This window comes from Athene noctua, chromosome 1 (genome assembly GCF_965140245.1).
Source record: "Athene noctua chromosome 1, bAthNoc1.hap1.1, whole genome shotgun sequence".
NCBI classification, from domain to species: domain Eukaryota; kingdom Metazoa; phylum Chordata; class Aves; order Strigiformes; family Strigidae; genus Athene; species Athene noctua.
The window spans coordinates 68,933,044-68,950,845 of record NC_134037.1 but is presented as its reverse complement, the minus strand read 5'-3'; the positions used below and the strand labels follow the sequence as shown (position 1 = coordinate 68,950,845).

Here is a 17,802-nt window from a genome sequence, read left to right as displayed (position 1 = left end):
TAGCCCAATTGTTTCTAGGTTGGGTTTGTTTTTTTGTTGTTTTTTTTTTTTTTTTTTAAAGCCACTGAAATTAAACAGAATGAATTATGTTATTAAAAAGAAATATACAACATTAATTTCAAAATTTTATTTGGGATATTTTAAATAAGCAAGGTTCTTACCTGAACAAAGTGACTGGGTGTTTCACTGCATACTGAATGGATCTGTCCATTTATTATTGGAATTATCTTGGCTAAAGGAAGACTGACACTGGAAAGACTAGAAAAGAACAAAAGATGTTGACCTAGACCTGCTCTGACATTAGTAAAGCCACTTAACTGTGATTATTACAATTCTAAATAATTACTACTTCAAAAGTAAGAGTTGAAAGTCTGCAAACGAAAATGCACAGCTGAAGTTTTTTTCCCTATCAAGTCTTTCATTTAATATAGAGAAGTACCAAAGCAAATGTCTGTTCGTGTTCCTCTTGTGTGAGAAGCACGTGTGAAACTGTAATAGGAATACAGTTTAGCCAGAGTCTTTACGTGTGTGTATATGTAAACAGTTGTTAGAAATACTGGTCTTCAACCTCACGCTATTTCAAACTCTAAGCCAGGTTTAGGACAGACAGCCAAGTTAAAGCCTTTGGGATATTTCAAGTGACAAATACTATACATTTAAATAAAAACAGTACTCTGAGAGCTATCAGTTATTAAAATAAACATAAACCCAGTTGTTATTCTAATATTTTAGAAATCATATTTCAAGGCTTTGAACTCAGCTTTTGGATTTGTAACACTCACTGCACTGTTTAAAACCAAAGCGAACTTCAGAATGAAAGCTGTTTTTAAACAGTCTTCTAGGAAGAGGCAGAAGATCCAGAATGTTAGTATTTTTCTTTTCCAGCATACCTGCAAAGAACCTAAAGCTCTGCAGGTGCTTTGGCTATGTGTATTTGGAGAGCCACAGTACTGGCCACCTTCCGTAAGAACTGCAGTAACTGCCAGTCAGAGACTGGGGCGGACAGAGCTCCCTGCGGGGGAACACCCTTTTGCTCACTGCCTCCGTCACTACCAGTGGGGTTAAGCCTCCTTAGCTGGAAAGGCAATCTGCTTGTACAGTGTTCAGGCAAAAAGTGGAAGGGATAGGTCTTCTGATTTCTACTTTTAGATCTGCAGGTGATGGTGGGAGATACCTCACGTAAATTCTAGCAATTTCATGGGTGAGAAGAAACATGCAGTACTCCTTGCTGTCTACTTGACTGCAGTGAGTAGACTACATTTATTCTTGAAGAGCAAGAAGCACAATTATTTCCAGCATGAGAACTTCAAGTAGACAGGAAAATCAATAGCCTTTTTTGGAATTCACTGTGAACTGAAAGCATTATTCACATGATAACCACAACAGAAATAAACATGTACCTATGTACAGAGCCATTCTGAGAGAGGTCCTGTTCAGTGGGTCGAAAAAACTCTGCCATATTGTCCAACAGTCGACTGAATCCTCTATTTAAACATGTGCTCAATACTGTACTGAAGTCTGGACTGAAAAAAAAAAAAAAAAAAGGTTTGATTCCTGTGATTTATCTTTTCAAACTAAAAACCACTGCAAGTATTCAGTGCTACAGATGTCCCTCCTGTAAGGGAAGATGTATGACCCAAACAAGAGGCCATTAGTGTAGCCACCTCAAGAAAGACCAGCTCCCCAACAACTCCACAGCAAACTGATCAACAACCTAATTTTACCCTAAGATTATTAGAACCCAGATAAATCTAAAGCGTTCCTCACTTCTCTTTCCTAGTAATAACATAGAAGGGACTTATCCTTAAAACACCCCAGATCTCTAGCAGCTAAATTGTAAGAGTAGTTTGACATTTGGCTCAATTCCCTCATATTTGATGTGTACTATAGAAGCCTCACTTCGGTAGCTCTCTGGCAAAAGGATGCATACAACCACTCTCAAAACCATGCATTAAAAATGAATTCTGATAAGCCAAAACTGGTGCTTCATTTTATCAAAGCAAGTAAATCCAGTAAAGTTACTTTTGATTTACCCTGCTTTAGCAGAAGAGAAGTACTCTTCTGCTCCTGCATAACTACAGAAAAGGTGAGGAAGAGACTGGAAAGGACACCCTGGTAATCTCATTAAGACAAGATTATTTCTTATAAATAAGTTTCAGAGCTCTCAACTTTTGAAAGTCACAGCCAACAATTAATGAATATAAAAACTGAACGCAGCAGAGTGGTTGCATTTCACACATGAAAGTTAACAGCTTTTTTTACATGAAAGTAGTTGTCTTACATAAATAATAGTTGTTGGGAGAAGTTTAATATGAATACAGGGTATTTCTTTATACCTTTCTAGCATATCTCTAGTTTCATTAAGTAATTTAATTGTAGCAATGTCTCTTTCTGTGAGTCCAAAGGCCTAAAAAAAGCAAAGACAGACACTATTTAGTAAGAAATCCATTGGCAACCATAAGAATAAGAGTAGAAATAGAGGAGGTCTGTACCATGGAATTAGGCCAAGATGTATAAGTCAAATCTAGTTAAAAAGAAAAGATCTATTGTTGTAAATGAGATTTTATATTATCTGTATTCTAATTTTCCTTTTAATGGTCTCTGTAGGTTTTTTTTTTTAACTAAAAACAGTATTAGCAGGAAATACAGACTAACTGAGCAAAGTATTTTTTCTACTTCAGACCTCCAAAACTGAAATAAACCCTGCATATCAGCTTGAGTTAAAGGGATAAGTGCATGTAGTCACACACCGAAGCCAAAGTTTCTTCTTTATACTAGCGTAATACCAAGTTAAGAATGAGTTTTCTCCAACTTGTGGTGTGGATGGAGACACACACCTTTATAAAATTTAGGAAATTACCTTAAGTTACAACTGAGATCAGATACACCTTTCTCTTGACTCCTGTTCATTTTCCAGCCCAAAGCCACAAGGGACCAGCACACCAGCACCTTCTTGTGCATCAGCCCAGATGTGACAGCCGCCCATGATGGCTGCTGGTACACAAGTGCAAGGCAGCGCAATTTAGCTTAGGGCTGAGTCAAGCTCCACTGCCTTACAGTGTACATCACAGGCTAAAAGCAGTAACTGGGCTGTGTTTCTGAGCTTGGAGCTGACATTCTGAGGACAACACTTGTTTCAATCAAATCTGAAGAAAGTACAACTTCACTTTGCCTTGATTAAAGAGATAAGGACACTTGATTTACAATGGAAGAGGCATCACCATTTATGAAAGACATGGATGCCATGGTACGAGTAGAGGACTGCTAGGTACCCTTCCCTTCCAAACAAACAGACAAAAAACTCAGGATGAAGAAGGGTAAATAAAAGAAACTGAAACAAGTACCTGGGTAGCCAAGGGGTTTTCTTCATCTGGCATCAGGTAGTGACATAAGGGAGAATAAGGTACAATCTGATCTGAATCTTTATGTTCCACTACTTCCCTGATATCTTTAAGTTTCTGTTCCAGCTCCAGAAGAGACAGGGTGTGCTTAAGGGAAATACTGGAAAGGAAAAAAAAAAAAAAGGACTACAGTCTTGATTGCAAAATGAATAACAATGCTTTGTTCTCCTACTGATAACATGTTCACAAGTAACAGGATCCCAGTCTGCTATATTGGTTTGCACTGGCAGACGTAGCCTGCTATAATAAAAACATTGTTTTGGAAAAAGTCAGTACGCCTTCCTTTTTTTAAATTCTAGTAAAACTCATTGTTTTGGAACAGTCATCACGATAAAGATTAAAATCTAACCACAAAGAAATAGAGGCTCTTACCTTCCAAAAACTTTATGCACAGCTTGTTTAACAATAGTTATTAGTTCAGTCAGTCCTAGAACAAGAAAAATTTTAGTTATTACCATTATTTTCTCAAGTCTAGAAAAAAAGCAGTGTTTTGTTAAGTGCAGTTAGCTTATAATAAGCATCATACCATCTCCTAAAAGGTGCTGAATACTTGATAAATATTGCTGCTGAACTTCAGGGGGAGCTAGTGGTGTCTGTGGGCAAAAAACAATGAACAGTTCTGTGACATAGCAACAGCAGAGAACAATGCAAAAAATTTCAAACCTGTTGCAACTAACTTCATCTTTATAATACCCTACAGCAGATGGATTCCCCCATTCTCACATAACTCTGTAGCTTCTGACTCTTCCTGCCATCAACCCATGGACCTTCTGTAAGTCCTCTTGTATTCTTCTCTTCAATGCTACACAGATCTCTCTTCCATTTTCAGCGGCACAGAAAAACCTTTCATTTTTCATTCATATATAGGTATGTCTCTTAAAACTGCATTGCAGATGAAACTAGACCCTCCATCACCCCAAAAATGAAACCTAGTGGAAAGGGATATTTACGCTCAGCCCTAACAGAAACCCATCTGAGAGAAAAGCTTTCAAGAACTGAGACAGGATCCCAGTTTGCTCCAGTGGAGTGCCTCAGAGTTGGCCCTGTCAACCCACTTCTCTGCTAGAAAAATACCAGAAAGGAAGCATGTTTCTAGTCCAAACTCATCTTGCCCTTTTAGAAAAGCCTTCTGAGGTTTTACAAAATGAAGCACAACCTCCATCAACCCTGGCCTCCCTAATGAAAGCTTTTGTCAGACCTGCCTTGACATGCTGTTCTTTGACTCTCAGCAGGGTTCATATGACAACTAATCAAAGTTTGTATCCATTATTTTAGTTGAGCCATCCAACAATTTGCAGATCTTACTGTGTACCACAGGTACTTGCTTACTATGGGACTGGTCTTTTTTTATTGAGCAGTGACAGATAAGCTACATAAACAAAAAACAAGTCTTCTACCTTGCTTGGCCCCATCAATAGACATTTAAGATAGATGACCACCTGGTGTTAAATAGTCAAAATTTCAAAGAAAACATTTTTCTTCTTTACCTAGGAAAATTTAACTGGGGGAATTATTCTGTGCTAGGGAGACCTAAGCATTTACATCCATTTGCATACACATTCACACAGTATTACTGTTACAAAAAAATTAAAGGAAAAAAATTATTTTATGTTGGTGTTCAGTTATGAAGTAACTTCCCTTAAGCACTGCAGATGCAGAGAAAAGGTATTCTTCAATATTGCTAGCATTTTGTTAAGCAGCAGTGTCATCAAATCATCAAAATTTAGTGGCTATTAAAGCACATCAATATACCTTACTTCCAATAATGCTTCCACATCTCCCACTCTTAAAAGAGCTCTTGGTTTCATTCCAATATTCCTAAGGTATGCCCTTTTTATCTCTCACTAAATAACCCTTTCACTTCCAAGAAAGTGAAAGTTTTACCTTTGAAATAAAACAAGAAACTTACTGTGCCATTTTTGCAGAGTGCAGCATTATCTAGGTAGATGTAACCGCCAATAATATTTAACTGGACTCGCAAAAGAACCACTAGCATACAGGTACTATATACAGCTACAATGCTTCTTGTGAAACCTTGAAAAGAGACAATAAAATAACTTCAAAGTCAAAGAAGTAAGGGTGAGCCAAGGAGGGAAGAGTGTTCTCCAAGACTCAAGAAGTGCTGATGATTTTTAAATACACAGCCACTCTTCTCTCGTTGGTTGTCGTAAGACACGTTTTTACAACACATACCTAAGATGGTCACGTCTAATGTGTGCTGGAACTACACCTAAAGTGTCCCATTTAAAGTCCTCTATTAATATCATTTTGCACATTACAGGAGTTATTTTGGGAAAAAATAAAAACTATACAAGTAGCTCCAGAAGGAAAATGGATGTACTGTCAAATCATCTTTCTTCATCAGGCCAGGAAACACACAGTATGTTAGCCCTCATCATGCAATTAGGACACAGAAGGCATAACAGTAGCTTGGGAAAAAAAAAATTACCTAAGGCAGGAGCAGCTAGTATCTAAAGAAAAGAAAATTAAAATGAGCATCAGCTACCAGCACTAGGCAACAGAGGATGTGTGGAAGAAGTGACATGAATAAATATGGATGAGTACTGAGTAGCAAGAACATAGGAACAAAGGAGCTGGATCAAAAGTAGGATCTGTAAAGGTGTTGTGAAAAGAAGAAGCAAAACCAAAAGGAAGGAAGGACAAAACCAGGGAGGTGGTGGGGATAACAAATGGTACCAAGGAATCAAAAGCAGTAAAAAGCACTCAGTAGTATTTCACTGCATAATTATCTGACTATCCATCCTTCCTCTCCACTGCTTCCATCAGCTGATAAAAAGATGAACCAGAGGGTTCATAACCACTTCTATGGTGGTTCTCTCAAACAGGCTTGAAAAGGAAATTGCTGGCCACATAAGGGTCAGCCTACATTTCCGATTGATGTCTTCTCTTAGGTTCAGTATAGAACTTGCTGAAAAACTAGTTCGATTTTTCTGTGATGACACAGAAAGTTCTCACAAAGTTTTCTTGATCAGGGTAACATGAAGGCCAATAAAGCTCTTCACCTTTGTCTCTGGGCTTCTACCTTCCCTTGGGGCTACAAAAAATTCCTTCATGAGGAGCTTTTGGGAGGGGGGCAGGGAGGAGGTTTACCATGTAGTGTGTTATGCTGTCTTCATATATACTGAAACAACAACACAGTGTTAAGTGTGCATTTTAAAGGGTGTGAAAGTAATTTTAAATTTATGCTAAATATTATGCAGATGGAATCTTTCATTTCCACTTACTTATTATCTTTAAGTCCTCCCATATTTCTAACTTGTTTGCTGGCCTGTGGGAAAAATAAATGGAAATATTAAACATTTAAAAGTATATTGTCCTTGGAAATTAATAAATATGTTAAACAAAATAGCAGTGCTCTAAGGCGAGCTCACCGAGCTACTGTAATTATTCAGGTCAGATGTCTACATTTATTTGCCTTGTTCAATTAAGTAGTATATAAACAATACACTATGAAGTCAGAGAAAAGATATTAAAACTTTAATGTATAAATACAGTACTTAGTGATGTCAATTATACACATATTATGAATTTAGAGTTACTATGCTGAGCAGTCAGAAAAAGCCCACCGATGGTACGGAGCGGTCTTTTCTAGGACCTTGATCATCTAGAAACTTAATGTAGACCCTCAGTTCAGTAGGGCTTCCTGTACCCACCTGTGCAAAATAAGCACAGGATCAGAATTTCTATATCCTACTTTCTTGCAAGATTTACCATTGCCTGATGTGGTTTGAAGTTCAGGTTTGATCATCAAAACCCAAAAAGATCATGGCCATTTGTGGAAAAGAAGTCGTGCACCATCCACCCAAATGCAAGTTGATTTTTTTTCAGAGGTGTGTTTACCTTTTTGATCTGACCAATCCCTAAAATTTAATATATTCTGCAGTCAAGAGAGCAAGACTGTTGATTGCATAGATACACCTGAACTGCCTAAGGTACGTTGCACATTTATAACTACTATCCAGACGTAAAGTTAGCAACATAACAGCAATAGCAGAGGTAAGAGCAGGCTAACCATCCAAAAAGTTTCATCAGCCATTCTTGCCTGTTAAGCACTGTCAGTAAAGAATGGCTAGTGTATCTCTATTGTGGAAGAAAAACACTGTGGAAGTCACTCAAAAGAAACATGTGTTTTTTTCTTAGGATCGAAATTAACACTTAAATATTTAGGGCATAGTTCAGATTAACCTAGACTTTACAGTAACCTAGTTTATAAAAAATAACACACTTTTCACCAGAAATCCTCTCTCTTTACAGGCACAACACATGCACTTTGGCATTAGTTTGACCACTGTATCACTTAAATAAACAATGAATTTTTAAGCTTGCTGCTACCAAATAATGTGAATTAACTGATATAATAAACTGTTAGGTCTACAACTCCCCAAAAAGTAGGGACAGATTAAGGAAAGGATAGTTGGAAAAGATACAAGGATCCATGGCACATACAAAACCAGTTTACTTCTCTTTTTGCAAGCTAAATCAACAGTTTTAAAAGCTGTTCTAAAGCAAAACAAAGACAGTTAAGAAAATACAGTAATATTTCTATGGATAAAACACGCAACAGGACTCAAAACCATATTGTTACTTATGAGTGGTAAGTTTTCCATGCCAACTGAAGAGAAAGAGAAGCCAATAAATCAACGTCAGCCAACTACATTTACACCTATTATGTCAAAACATTTTCTAGAGCTCATGCTTACAGTTCTTCCTCACAATGTAAGGCAACAGCCAGGTAACAGTTTAAGTCTGCAAGTATTAAGCCTAACGGTGGAAATGGATTTTTCAGTCTTCATCTGCTGCAACTTACTAAAACCCAGATGCTACTCAAAACTCAACTTTTATTTCGCTTTTATTTATTTGGAAAATCATTGCCTGCTATGGAAGCTAAAAGCAATGCAAACAAAAAACCAGAGGTTTGGAATAAAGCCAAGTGCTGAATAGGTGGGAGACACGCAACTTCCACAAGTCTACAGCAGCAGGTACTTCACCTCATCTCACTCAGTCACATTGCTTTGAAAAAAGGAGGACAGACAGAGCAAGAACACGTGTGGTCTTGTGTGCCACTTCTTCTTCAAAAGTTTCTCTGGAAGACTGAAGACCTCAACCTGCTTACACCCCCAACCCACCACTGGCCATCCCAAATTACCAGAACAATGTAAAAAAGGTTTGAATTTAAGGAAGTGAATGGACTTTAAGTTAACGAGTTTACCTAAGCCATTAATAGGATATATACCATATTATAGGTTATGTAAGAAAAATAATCCATCTTCAGGAGTGTTAAGAAAGGTAAATCTCCACATCTACTCTTTTGTATATTCAAGGACAGCACTCAAAGGTCTGAAGCCATTTGATTCATTTTCTCACATGGTAGTTGAAAGAAAACAAATCTATACCTCCATGTGTAGCACAAGAATGCAGAACTTCTTCAGAGACTCACTTCAAAGCGGAATAAGCCCTGATGGCTCACTCCATGATCAATGCCTTCCCAAGCCCTTCTCTATATTGTCAGTTCAAAAAGTTCAAGCATCTAGTTACAACTTCTTCAGCATAAGTCATAAAAGGAAGCATTAAGGCACAACCTCTGCTGTAGGATACACCCTAAATGGACATCCATGCTTCCAGGACATTGCATGCAACCAGCATTTTAAAAAAGAAAATTTGTTTTCAGAAATACATAACAATAGTATCAAAAAGTCTCATCTCCATTTTCACTGGGATTACTGGAATTTGGAAGTGTGTCACTGTAGCCATAAACTGCTTCAACTAGTCAAACAAGTTAGAGACACCAGATATATTTTGATAGAAGAATGCATGCTACAGAGAACAAACTAAGGCACTGTATGCCCCAACCACTGAATAAAGGATTACAGACCTTTGTAAACTATTTTGCTGCACTGTCCAGAAGACAAATCTGGCGATCCACAAGATCTCTTTTTCATTCAGGTTAATTTTTCACTGAGTAAAACTCTTACTGTGGCAAATATATTAAACATTCCATTAAAATTAACTTTTCCTAATTTCTTTTTATTTGGGGTAAATAATTACAATTGCAAATTCTCAGATAATCCATTATAAAAACATTTTTCAGGCTGTAATTCCCACTTTAAATATTACATTCTGTTGCCTTGTGGGAGTTTTTTGACTGAAAAGACACAATGATTGCATAGGTAATTATTAAATGCTAGACAGCTGAAGTTATAGCTATATAAATAAGCTAGTGGGAGGTAAACTAGAAAGGCAGCCTAGAGTGAGGCAGTGTTAACTGCCTACATAACACACTTACTCCATGCCAAATGCCAAGCATCTTACTCTACTTTTAAGGTATGCTATTACATGCTTTATGTATTTAAAAATACGCTATTTGTTCCCGCAGTTATAAGGCAAGCAAAGGTGTTTTCTGACAGGGAAGCATCCCTCTTAATGTATGACACGCCCCTATTTGTTCTGCTTCAAAGAAATAAAAAACCCAAACAACTTATAGCTTACATCCATTTGCAATCTCATCTTGGATGCTTTCTACTACTATTCATGTCTGACCTTGATAAGATTACATAGATATTTTTACAAACGCAGTATCAACAACTCAGTCAAGATACTCTGTCCTGTTTAAGAGAGGACTAGGCCCTCTAAGTACTTTTATCTGCCTATCTTATAAGCACTTCAATAAAAAACATGGCTCTCACTGAAGCATCTTAAAGGAACTACTATTTCTTGTACTGTTTGGAAAATGCCAGCCATACCTATCAAAATACATCTAATACAACACAATATTTCAATAGTGATTTCAAAATACTTTAAGACTAATGACTCAATGGGACACTGAAGCAAAATCCTGCATGCTTTCTACATTATAAATATATAATTTGAAAAACCTCTTATCTTGTGATCAAAACAAGTGATCTTTAACACAATTAACAAAACAGTCTTACCTATTTTTAAGAAGAGATGTGAGACTCTCAGAATTTAATTGATGCATTAAGGCATCCCTCAATGTTGGAAGCATTGACAGCACTGTTATTGAAAGAAAAAAGAAAAAAAATCTGTCAACATAAAAAACCCCATCACAAACCTATCCCCTGCTCTCACGCAGTAGCTGCTATACAACGTAAATTCCATTGCTCAAGAGGCAAAGCTGGGAGGACAAACAAAATAGGAAACCCTGGGAGTACCCAGAAGTGCAGATGCCTGCATGCTCTTAGGAGCCTGGATACAGTGCTGCCCTTAAGTGGCTACATGTCTTTGTTGGCTCCAGCCGCAGATGTGTACTCACACCTTGCATATGTGCAGATACATGCCTTCAACGCCCCAGAATAAAGTCTGGTGAAAATATACACTGTTGCATTTCTCCAAATAAGGAGGAAAAGCTCTGAGGTTTGGTTTTATCCCAGCAACAGATCCAAAGAAAGGTAATTTTTTTTTTAAAAAAAAAGAAAGCTGTTGGGAAAAAATCCTTTACTTTCAGAATATTCAATGTCCAATCTGCTATTATATGATGGGAACAGGAAATGGAAAACAAGCATGCACAAAGCATAACAAATACTAAGAACAAAATATGAAAAATCTTGACAACAGTGCATGCTGCCAGACAGAAGATACTTTGTACAGTGAAAGGCAAAGGAAAATTTAGTCCTTTCAGTAAAATCAATCCCAGCGCTACAAATCGGAAAAAGATGAAAATGAAATACCAGGGTATTTCACATCAGGGTAAACACAGTGCACCAAAAGCATCTGCAGCCACCCAAGAAGCTATTACAAATTTCAACAGGAGAAGACAATGCTGCTCAATTAGTTTCATAGAAATGGTTTTGAATGGCCTGCATTTACAAGAATGACAAGGATTCTGTTAAACCCTACCCTACTATCTCCTCTGCAGAAATCCAAAGACCAGTGCTGTAATATAAACACTTCAACTTTTTGCTCCCCAGCTAGTGAGGTCCCTTTTAATTGTTTAAATGTAGGGAACTAATGGGCTGGTGCATCTTATTGGTAAGTAAAAATTACCCACCAAGCTCTGTGTAGCTTACTAACAATGTGCTACAATAAAATAATCCTGCTGTAAATTCAGTATTGTTTGAATCTTGGTGCTATTCCATACCTCAATACAACATGCAGTTTAGGGCAAGACGCAGAGTCTTGAAGTGACAAAAAACCTGAAACCTGCATGTACGTTTGTATGTATTATAGATGGATATATTAAAACAAGGGGTTAAGTTGACCCCTAGAAATCCCTTCAATCCCTCTGTTCTGGAGATTCTGTTTTTACTATGCAAAATGACTCTATTTGTGTATTAGTATTTAATTAATATTTTGAATTCACCTACATTTCTTATGCTTCTTCCATACTGCCACTATATAGTATAAATCCCCAAATAATTCCACCTATCAAAACCAGTAGCTGTTTCCTTATCTTACCTGTCATATTGCACGTCCTCTGATTACTTTCAAAATGATACTGCCTTCGCGCTTGGGCGATGTATTCTGCTGCCTCTCGTTCCTGGATTTCTCTGATTTTCTTCTGCCCATATTTTCCCAGTAAATAGACTCCTACAAGAGATTTTCATATTACAAGCTGCTTTAAAAATGTGACAAAGGTCCCTTCAGTCTGTTTTGGTTTTAAGGGTGCACAGAAGCTTTTTGGGGATATGTGAGTCTTAAGTATTTTAATATTGACAAAGTAATACTCAGAAATGTTTTCAAAATTAATTAAAATGTGAAGGGTAATGACTTGAATCAGTATAAAAAAAAACTTTGAGAAGAGATATCTTGCCTTTCAAAGAAGGCATTTTTGGTACTACTGTAATGTGAACAACCAGTACTGAAGAGAAATTGAAGCAAATATTGGGAAGAGAAAAATTGTAGGGTAACAAAAACAAATTATAGAGAAAAGAAATTGAAATGCACAGGTCTGGCGATGGATGAAAATTTAATTTATTTTAAAGGATATCACTCTAAAATTAACTGAAAATAAAGATAAAACTAAAGTCTTAAAATCACATAAGCGAAAAATGTTATAGACTAACACTTCCTCCATTTGGTCCTGAAACTTGTCTGTAGCAAGAACCTTAGCTCTGGTGGGGTTTGACTGTGGCCCTCTTATTTCTAACCAGGCCTAGTTCCTACTCTCCAGTCTCACTCTTCTCCTACCCTTGAGGATCTGATCATCCCTCATCACCCTCACTATGAATCACTACATTTCCTCCTCTCCCAACATTGATCCCTTTGCAGATTCCCCCAACTGCTCTTCTCACACCACCAGAGACCTGGACAGGCTCAGAGATCTGTCCAGCTGCCTGCAGCCCTCTTCTCGTCTTTCCTCATCTCCATTGCCCTTTCTAAGCCATTCCTCATGATACCACTACATCTTCCAGAATTACCCTCAGCGCCTTTGGCCACAGCAAGCTGCTTTGCATTAATTTCTCCCCCTCCACCCAAGGCTTCTCATAGCACCTCCTATGTATCAAATTCATCTGATGCCTCCTGTATGCACTGGTAGCAGCAGTTACCTATTCAGGGACATAAACAAGCTCTTCCCATGTTCTCTCATGAAAGAAGTTGAGAAAGAAAATACAGAAGGAACAAACACAAGCAGAAAAGACTATTATACAAGTTATCATCTTCTGTCCACTGGGGAGCAATCCCCTAAATACTGAAACCCCTCTGCAGAATGTCAGCTCTGACTCCGTCAAGTCAATAACGGTACACAGAAGAAAGAATATCAAGTCTATTTTTTTCTGCCAAGCACTTTCCAAAGTCATAAACACAGAGCTACAAAGTTTTCTTCAAACCAAGGGTTTTACATTTCAAAGTTAATATCTGAATGAACAAGGCTTTAACAGTTGCTGGATGCTGAAAGTTTTAAAGCTATTTTTACAAGGCTGATCCACAAAAAACCCCCAAACAAACCAAACTCCCCAAGATTTTGAATTCCGCTACATTTTTTAGGCCATTAAAACTTTTCAATACATTCTCCAAAACTACCATTAGTATTTCAAAAGGCTTTTCAACTTTGTGCCCCAATATTTACGGTTGAAAAAAACAAATCTGGCTATTCATATCAGCATTATATTTCCTAAATAGGCAGCCACAAGCCAGACAAGTTTGGAAAAACCGCAGTCACTTCCGTTTATTTCCCAAAAGCCTCATAAAATAAAAATGGGGAAGTCACTCTTTCTTGCTTCAGCCTTTAGGCAGACTAACCATTTGCCATGTAGAAGATTCACCCCATTAGATGCAAACTTTAATATTATGGTTCCATATACATAAAATGCAATTTCAGCACTGTAAATTGTTAATCAAAATGAGACTTCATAAATAACAGAATATTTTTCTCTAAAAAGTTACCAATTCTTGCTGCCAAGAATATATATTTAGAACACAACTATCAGGGTACTATTTTTTTTTTTCCAGTTAACATACTGAAACAGCAACAATATTTTTAGTATTAGCAAATAATTTTTGAACACAAGATTTTTCCAATCATTTTATCCCATCACATTTTTCACATTACATTCACAGTAATTTATCCAAATGAGTACTTTTGTTTATTTTTTCCCCTTAAAATAAGTCCTTTAACTCCAGGTTTTGTGTCAGAGAAGTCCTAACTATAAAGAAAAACCCCTCTTCCAGAACATACACAAGCAATTCAAGAAGAATCATGTACATGCCCTTGAGTGATACGCTGGAGTAGCACCTTTATAATTAAGCTTGAGACAGATAATTTCTTAATACTCGATTGTTAAAGCTGTGTGATTACTCTGTAATAAGAGCTGCCGTGCCCCATGAGGGGTACAAAGTTGCATTAGCAGTCATCCAGGTTTAACAAGGAGTTTCGACAAAACACTTGTCTAAAATAATGCAACACTGGCTAGTACTAGTCTTATTTCTCCCCACCTCCCCTGATCTAAGCCATGACTTTGACCCACCACTGACCGATGTTATTTACTTCGGTATCATCCTCATCTTTTGCAACAGAATGCATTAGAAGTTAACCAAGGTAAAAGTTACACCATCTACATGGCTTAAGTAAAACCAATGAACAACAAAGAAGTTGCCTCTGTTACTAACAGCATGGCTCTTTGTCAGCTTTGTGGCAGTAAACTTCTGCCCACGGGTCACTCCTGGCTGAACTCACAGCCTCTGCAAGTCTCCAGCCAACGGGATATTTCAAAGAGCTGCCAGCCGGGGAGTCGGTCTGCCTGTGTGTTCACATGTTACTTTAGAACCACTGTGTGCACCTACACTGATACATGTAGCATTAAATCAGGAGACTTGAAAACAACATAGACTTCGAAGAAGTCCAGGCTGAATGCATCACATGAAAACACTGTCACTCAGAGTTGGAAGCAGGAGCAGAGAAAGACACATCCCAAGAACTGTCAAGTCAGCTAAAGTGCCTGTAGGAAATTACACTGGCATTTTTAAGATCCCTGTTGTTACAAACAAGCACAGTGAACACCAACTGTTTACAACAGCTAATATAACTTGATTTTACATCTCAGTACGGGATAGGAGGTCTGCAAAAAGTGGCAGCAGCAACATTTTACTCATGTCTAATTAGCTAAACCATTGTACCGATGGAACTTCAGACTGACTCTTTCCCATACATTCCATACAAAACCAGGAATTAAGAAAATTCAGCAATAATGAGACCACCAAAAAGGTAAGTTCTATCTAGACCTTTTTCTGCCTTTATTAACATGTGAACTATACGAATAACACTTCTGATTCACAGAGGGTTCAGAAACAGAGTGATACAAACTAGGACTACATCACCCAATAACAGACCCTTCAGGTACAAGGAATCTCAGTAAGGGTCTTGAACTATAATTCATTCTGCTTTAAAATTGATCTACAATGTGAAATGTATTTACATCTGTATTGGCTGTCTGTGCTGGTTTGGGGTGGGATAGAGTTAATTTTCTTCATGCTAGCTGGTATGGGCTATGCTTTGGATTTGTGCTGAAAACAGTGTTGATAGTACAGAAATGTTTTTGTTATTGCTGAACAGTGCTTACACAGAGTCAAGGCCTTTCCTGCTTCTCACCCTACCCCACCAGCAAGGATGCTGGGGGTGCACAAGAAGTTGGGAGGGGACACGGCTGGGACAACTGACCCCAGCTGACCAAAGAGATATTCCATACCATGCAGCACCCTGCTCAGCAACACAACTAGAGGGGAGGTTGGCAGAGGGGCGGTTGGCAGAGGGGCTGCTGCTTGGGGCCTGCCTGAGCATCGGTTGGTTGGTGGTAAGCAACTGTCTTCACTTCCACCACTTGTCTTCCTTGGGTTTTATTTTTCCCTCTGTTATTCCCCCTCCTCCTTTTCCTTACTTTTGGGGGGTTTTTTTGGTAATTATTTAAACCCTTTTTATCTCAACCCAAGTGTTTTCTCACTTTTATCCTTCCAATTCTCCCCTCCATCCCACAGAGTGGGGGTGTGTGGGTGTATGTGAGTGAGTGGCTGTGTGGTGCTTAGCTGTTGGCCAGGGTTAAACTACAACATCGTCCTACAACACTGAGAACACCCAGGGACTACAATACCCATATCCTGTGGAAGCAACAGTTTGATTCATCTGTTAACAGTGACTTGAGATAAAAGTGCTCTAATATGTCTCTGTAGCCCTCTTTGGCTGTAGCACTGTTAGTCTCTTCCCATCTAAATTTAAGTAATGGAAGTAGCTTACAGGATCTGTAGGCTCTTACATATTCATGCCAGTGGCCTCAAACAGGTAGAATATTTCTCACATCACATAACTTACGGCTTACCTCTCCCTCAGCCCTCTCCTTTCTTCACAGGTAGAACAGAGAGATGAGCAGAAGGGTGGGATAGGTAATGAGGAGGCATCAAGTTTTCAGGAATCCTCTTTATAACCTTATGTAACCTTTACCCTCACTGCCATACCAAGCCCTGCATCAACTGACATATAACTGTCCCATTATGGTTGAAAATCATATTTAAAATTGAAAGACACCAAAGCTTTAGTCTCTCAGCACCACTGAGTCCCACCAAAACCTATTTAACACCCCTACACTCAGTCACAAAACAACTTTCTCCGCTAAGCAGACAGACTTCTGAACTGAAACATTCCTTCTGCAAACCAAAGGTTGCGCAGATGAAATTGAGCAATAACTCATTCACCACTGAAATCAGAACCAAACATTGCAGACACACCCTAAACTTGTTCTTCTGCAGTGAGAGAATTTCAACAGTGAATCATTTAGTAATATCCACTGAAATACACCTTCAACACTGAGCACCGAGAAATAAGCCACTTTAAGGTAAATCTACCTATCCAACAAGAACAAGTGAACATAACAATCCTTCCAGCTCCATCATGCTAGCTCTCTCTACTTTAAATATGTCTAGTAGGTTTGATCCCAGATCACTAGCTTTTGCTCACTTGAAGAAATTTAAATCTATTTAGTATGCAATTTACTTTATACTGGTAAAAGAACAGACTTCTGAAGAAAGGGTCTTTGCTAAATTGAGGTATTCTCAACCCTGCTCTATGGTTAAGGAAAGATTATGCCTATTTCAGTTGCTCTTCCCTCAATTTGAGCTCTTACTGTATCTTCATACGCAGAAAAATCTGTTGCAGTGTTGAGATTGACAGAAATTACACTAAGCATGACAGCAATTGATAACGCACAAGGAACCCATCTCAGTAAACTGAGGAAAGGCTACTAACCGACTCAGATTTTGGTGCAGTAATTCTTCACTAACACAATATTGATATAACATTGTATCAGTAATAATGTAGAGACTCTTCTGTCCTGTCTAACGAATCATTAAACACTCACATTAATCTCTGACCACATGCCAGTTAAAGACTTAAAATCATTAAACCCTGTGATGTCCCGTTTTCCTTGTTACGTCCTCCTTCACAGAAAATTTTTTTAAAAAAAAACAAAACAAAACAACACCAGAGAGATATAGATTCCAGTCTCTGGTATTAAATCAGCAGATTTGGATGCTTTTCTTAAATCATTCAGCCACTTCCAAATATTCTGTCTTCAAGTAAAAGCAGCAATTTAAAGTTGTATTCTACCTTTCAACGTTAGGCAGTATTTTTATGAGGAGAGTCTGCTGTGGATCTGAGAGTCCTGATTTATTAGTGGTAGCATTACCATAGCTCCTAGAGTTATTTTAAGGTCTGATCCATAACTAATATGGAGATGACCAAAGCACTCACAATTCAGCTGCTGAACAACTGTAGTGCAGCACTCTGCAGTAAATCCCTCCAACTCCAGGCTGCCCTAAAATACCATCGTGCAAGTTGCAGCTGGTAGCAGCTCAGATGTTCTCCTGCTTGCAGATGCCCCATTTACTACAGAGTCTCAAATACAAAAAAGCAATTTTCTACAGAGTCCTCAAATACAAC

At 38.0% G+C, this 17,802-nt stretch overlaps 1 protein-coding gene across 1 annotated transcript in view; it reads right to left on the bottom strand.

Moving 5' to 3' along the window:
• The window catches only part of PEX3 (peroxisomal biogenesis factor 3), a 20,361-nt gene that overhangs the window by 558 nt on the left and 2,001 nt on the right, over positions 1 to 17,802 (bottom strand). The window contains exons 2-11 of the mRNA XM_074896467.1: positions 11,835 to 11,966; positions 10,352 to 10,433; positions 6,647 to 6,690; positions 5,311 to 5,435; positions 3,928 to 3,994; positions 3,774 to 3,828; positions 3,345 to 3,501; positions 2,337 to 2,407; positions 1,401 to 1,523; positions 162 to 258 (exon numbers count right to left, since the gene is read on the bottom strand). Coding sequence (XP_074752568.1) covers positions 162 to 258; positions 1,401 to 1,523; positions 2,337 to 2,407; positions 3,345 to 3,501; positions 3,774 to 3,828; positions 3,928 to 3,994; positions 5,311 to 5,435; positions 6,647 to 6,690; positions 10,352 to 10,433; positions 11,835 to 11,966 — 953 coding nt within the window. The remainder of the gene's footprint in view (positions 1 to 161; positions 259 to 1,400; positions 1,524 to 2,336; positions 2,408 to 3,344; positions 3,502 to 3,773; positions 3,829 to 3,927; positions 3,995 to 5,310; positions 5,436 to 6,646; positions 6,691 to 10,351; positions 10,434 to 11,834; positions 11,967 to 17,802) is intronic.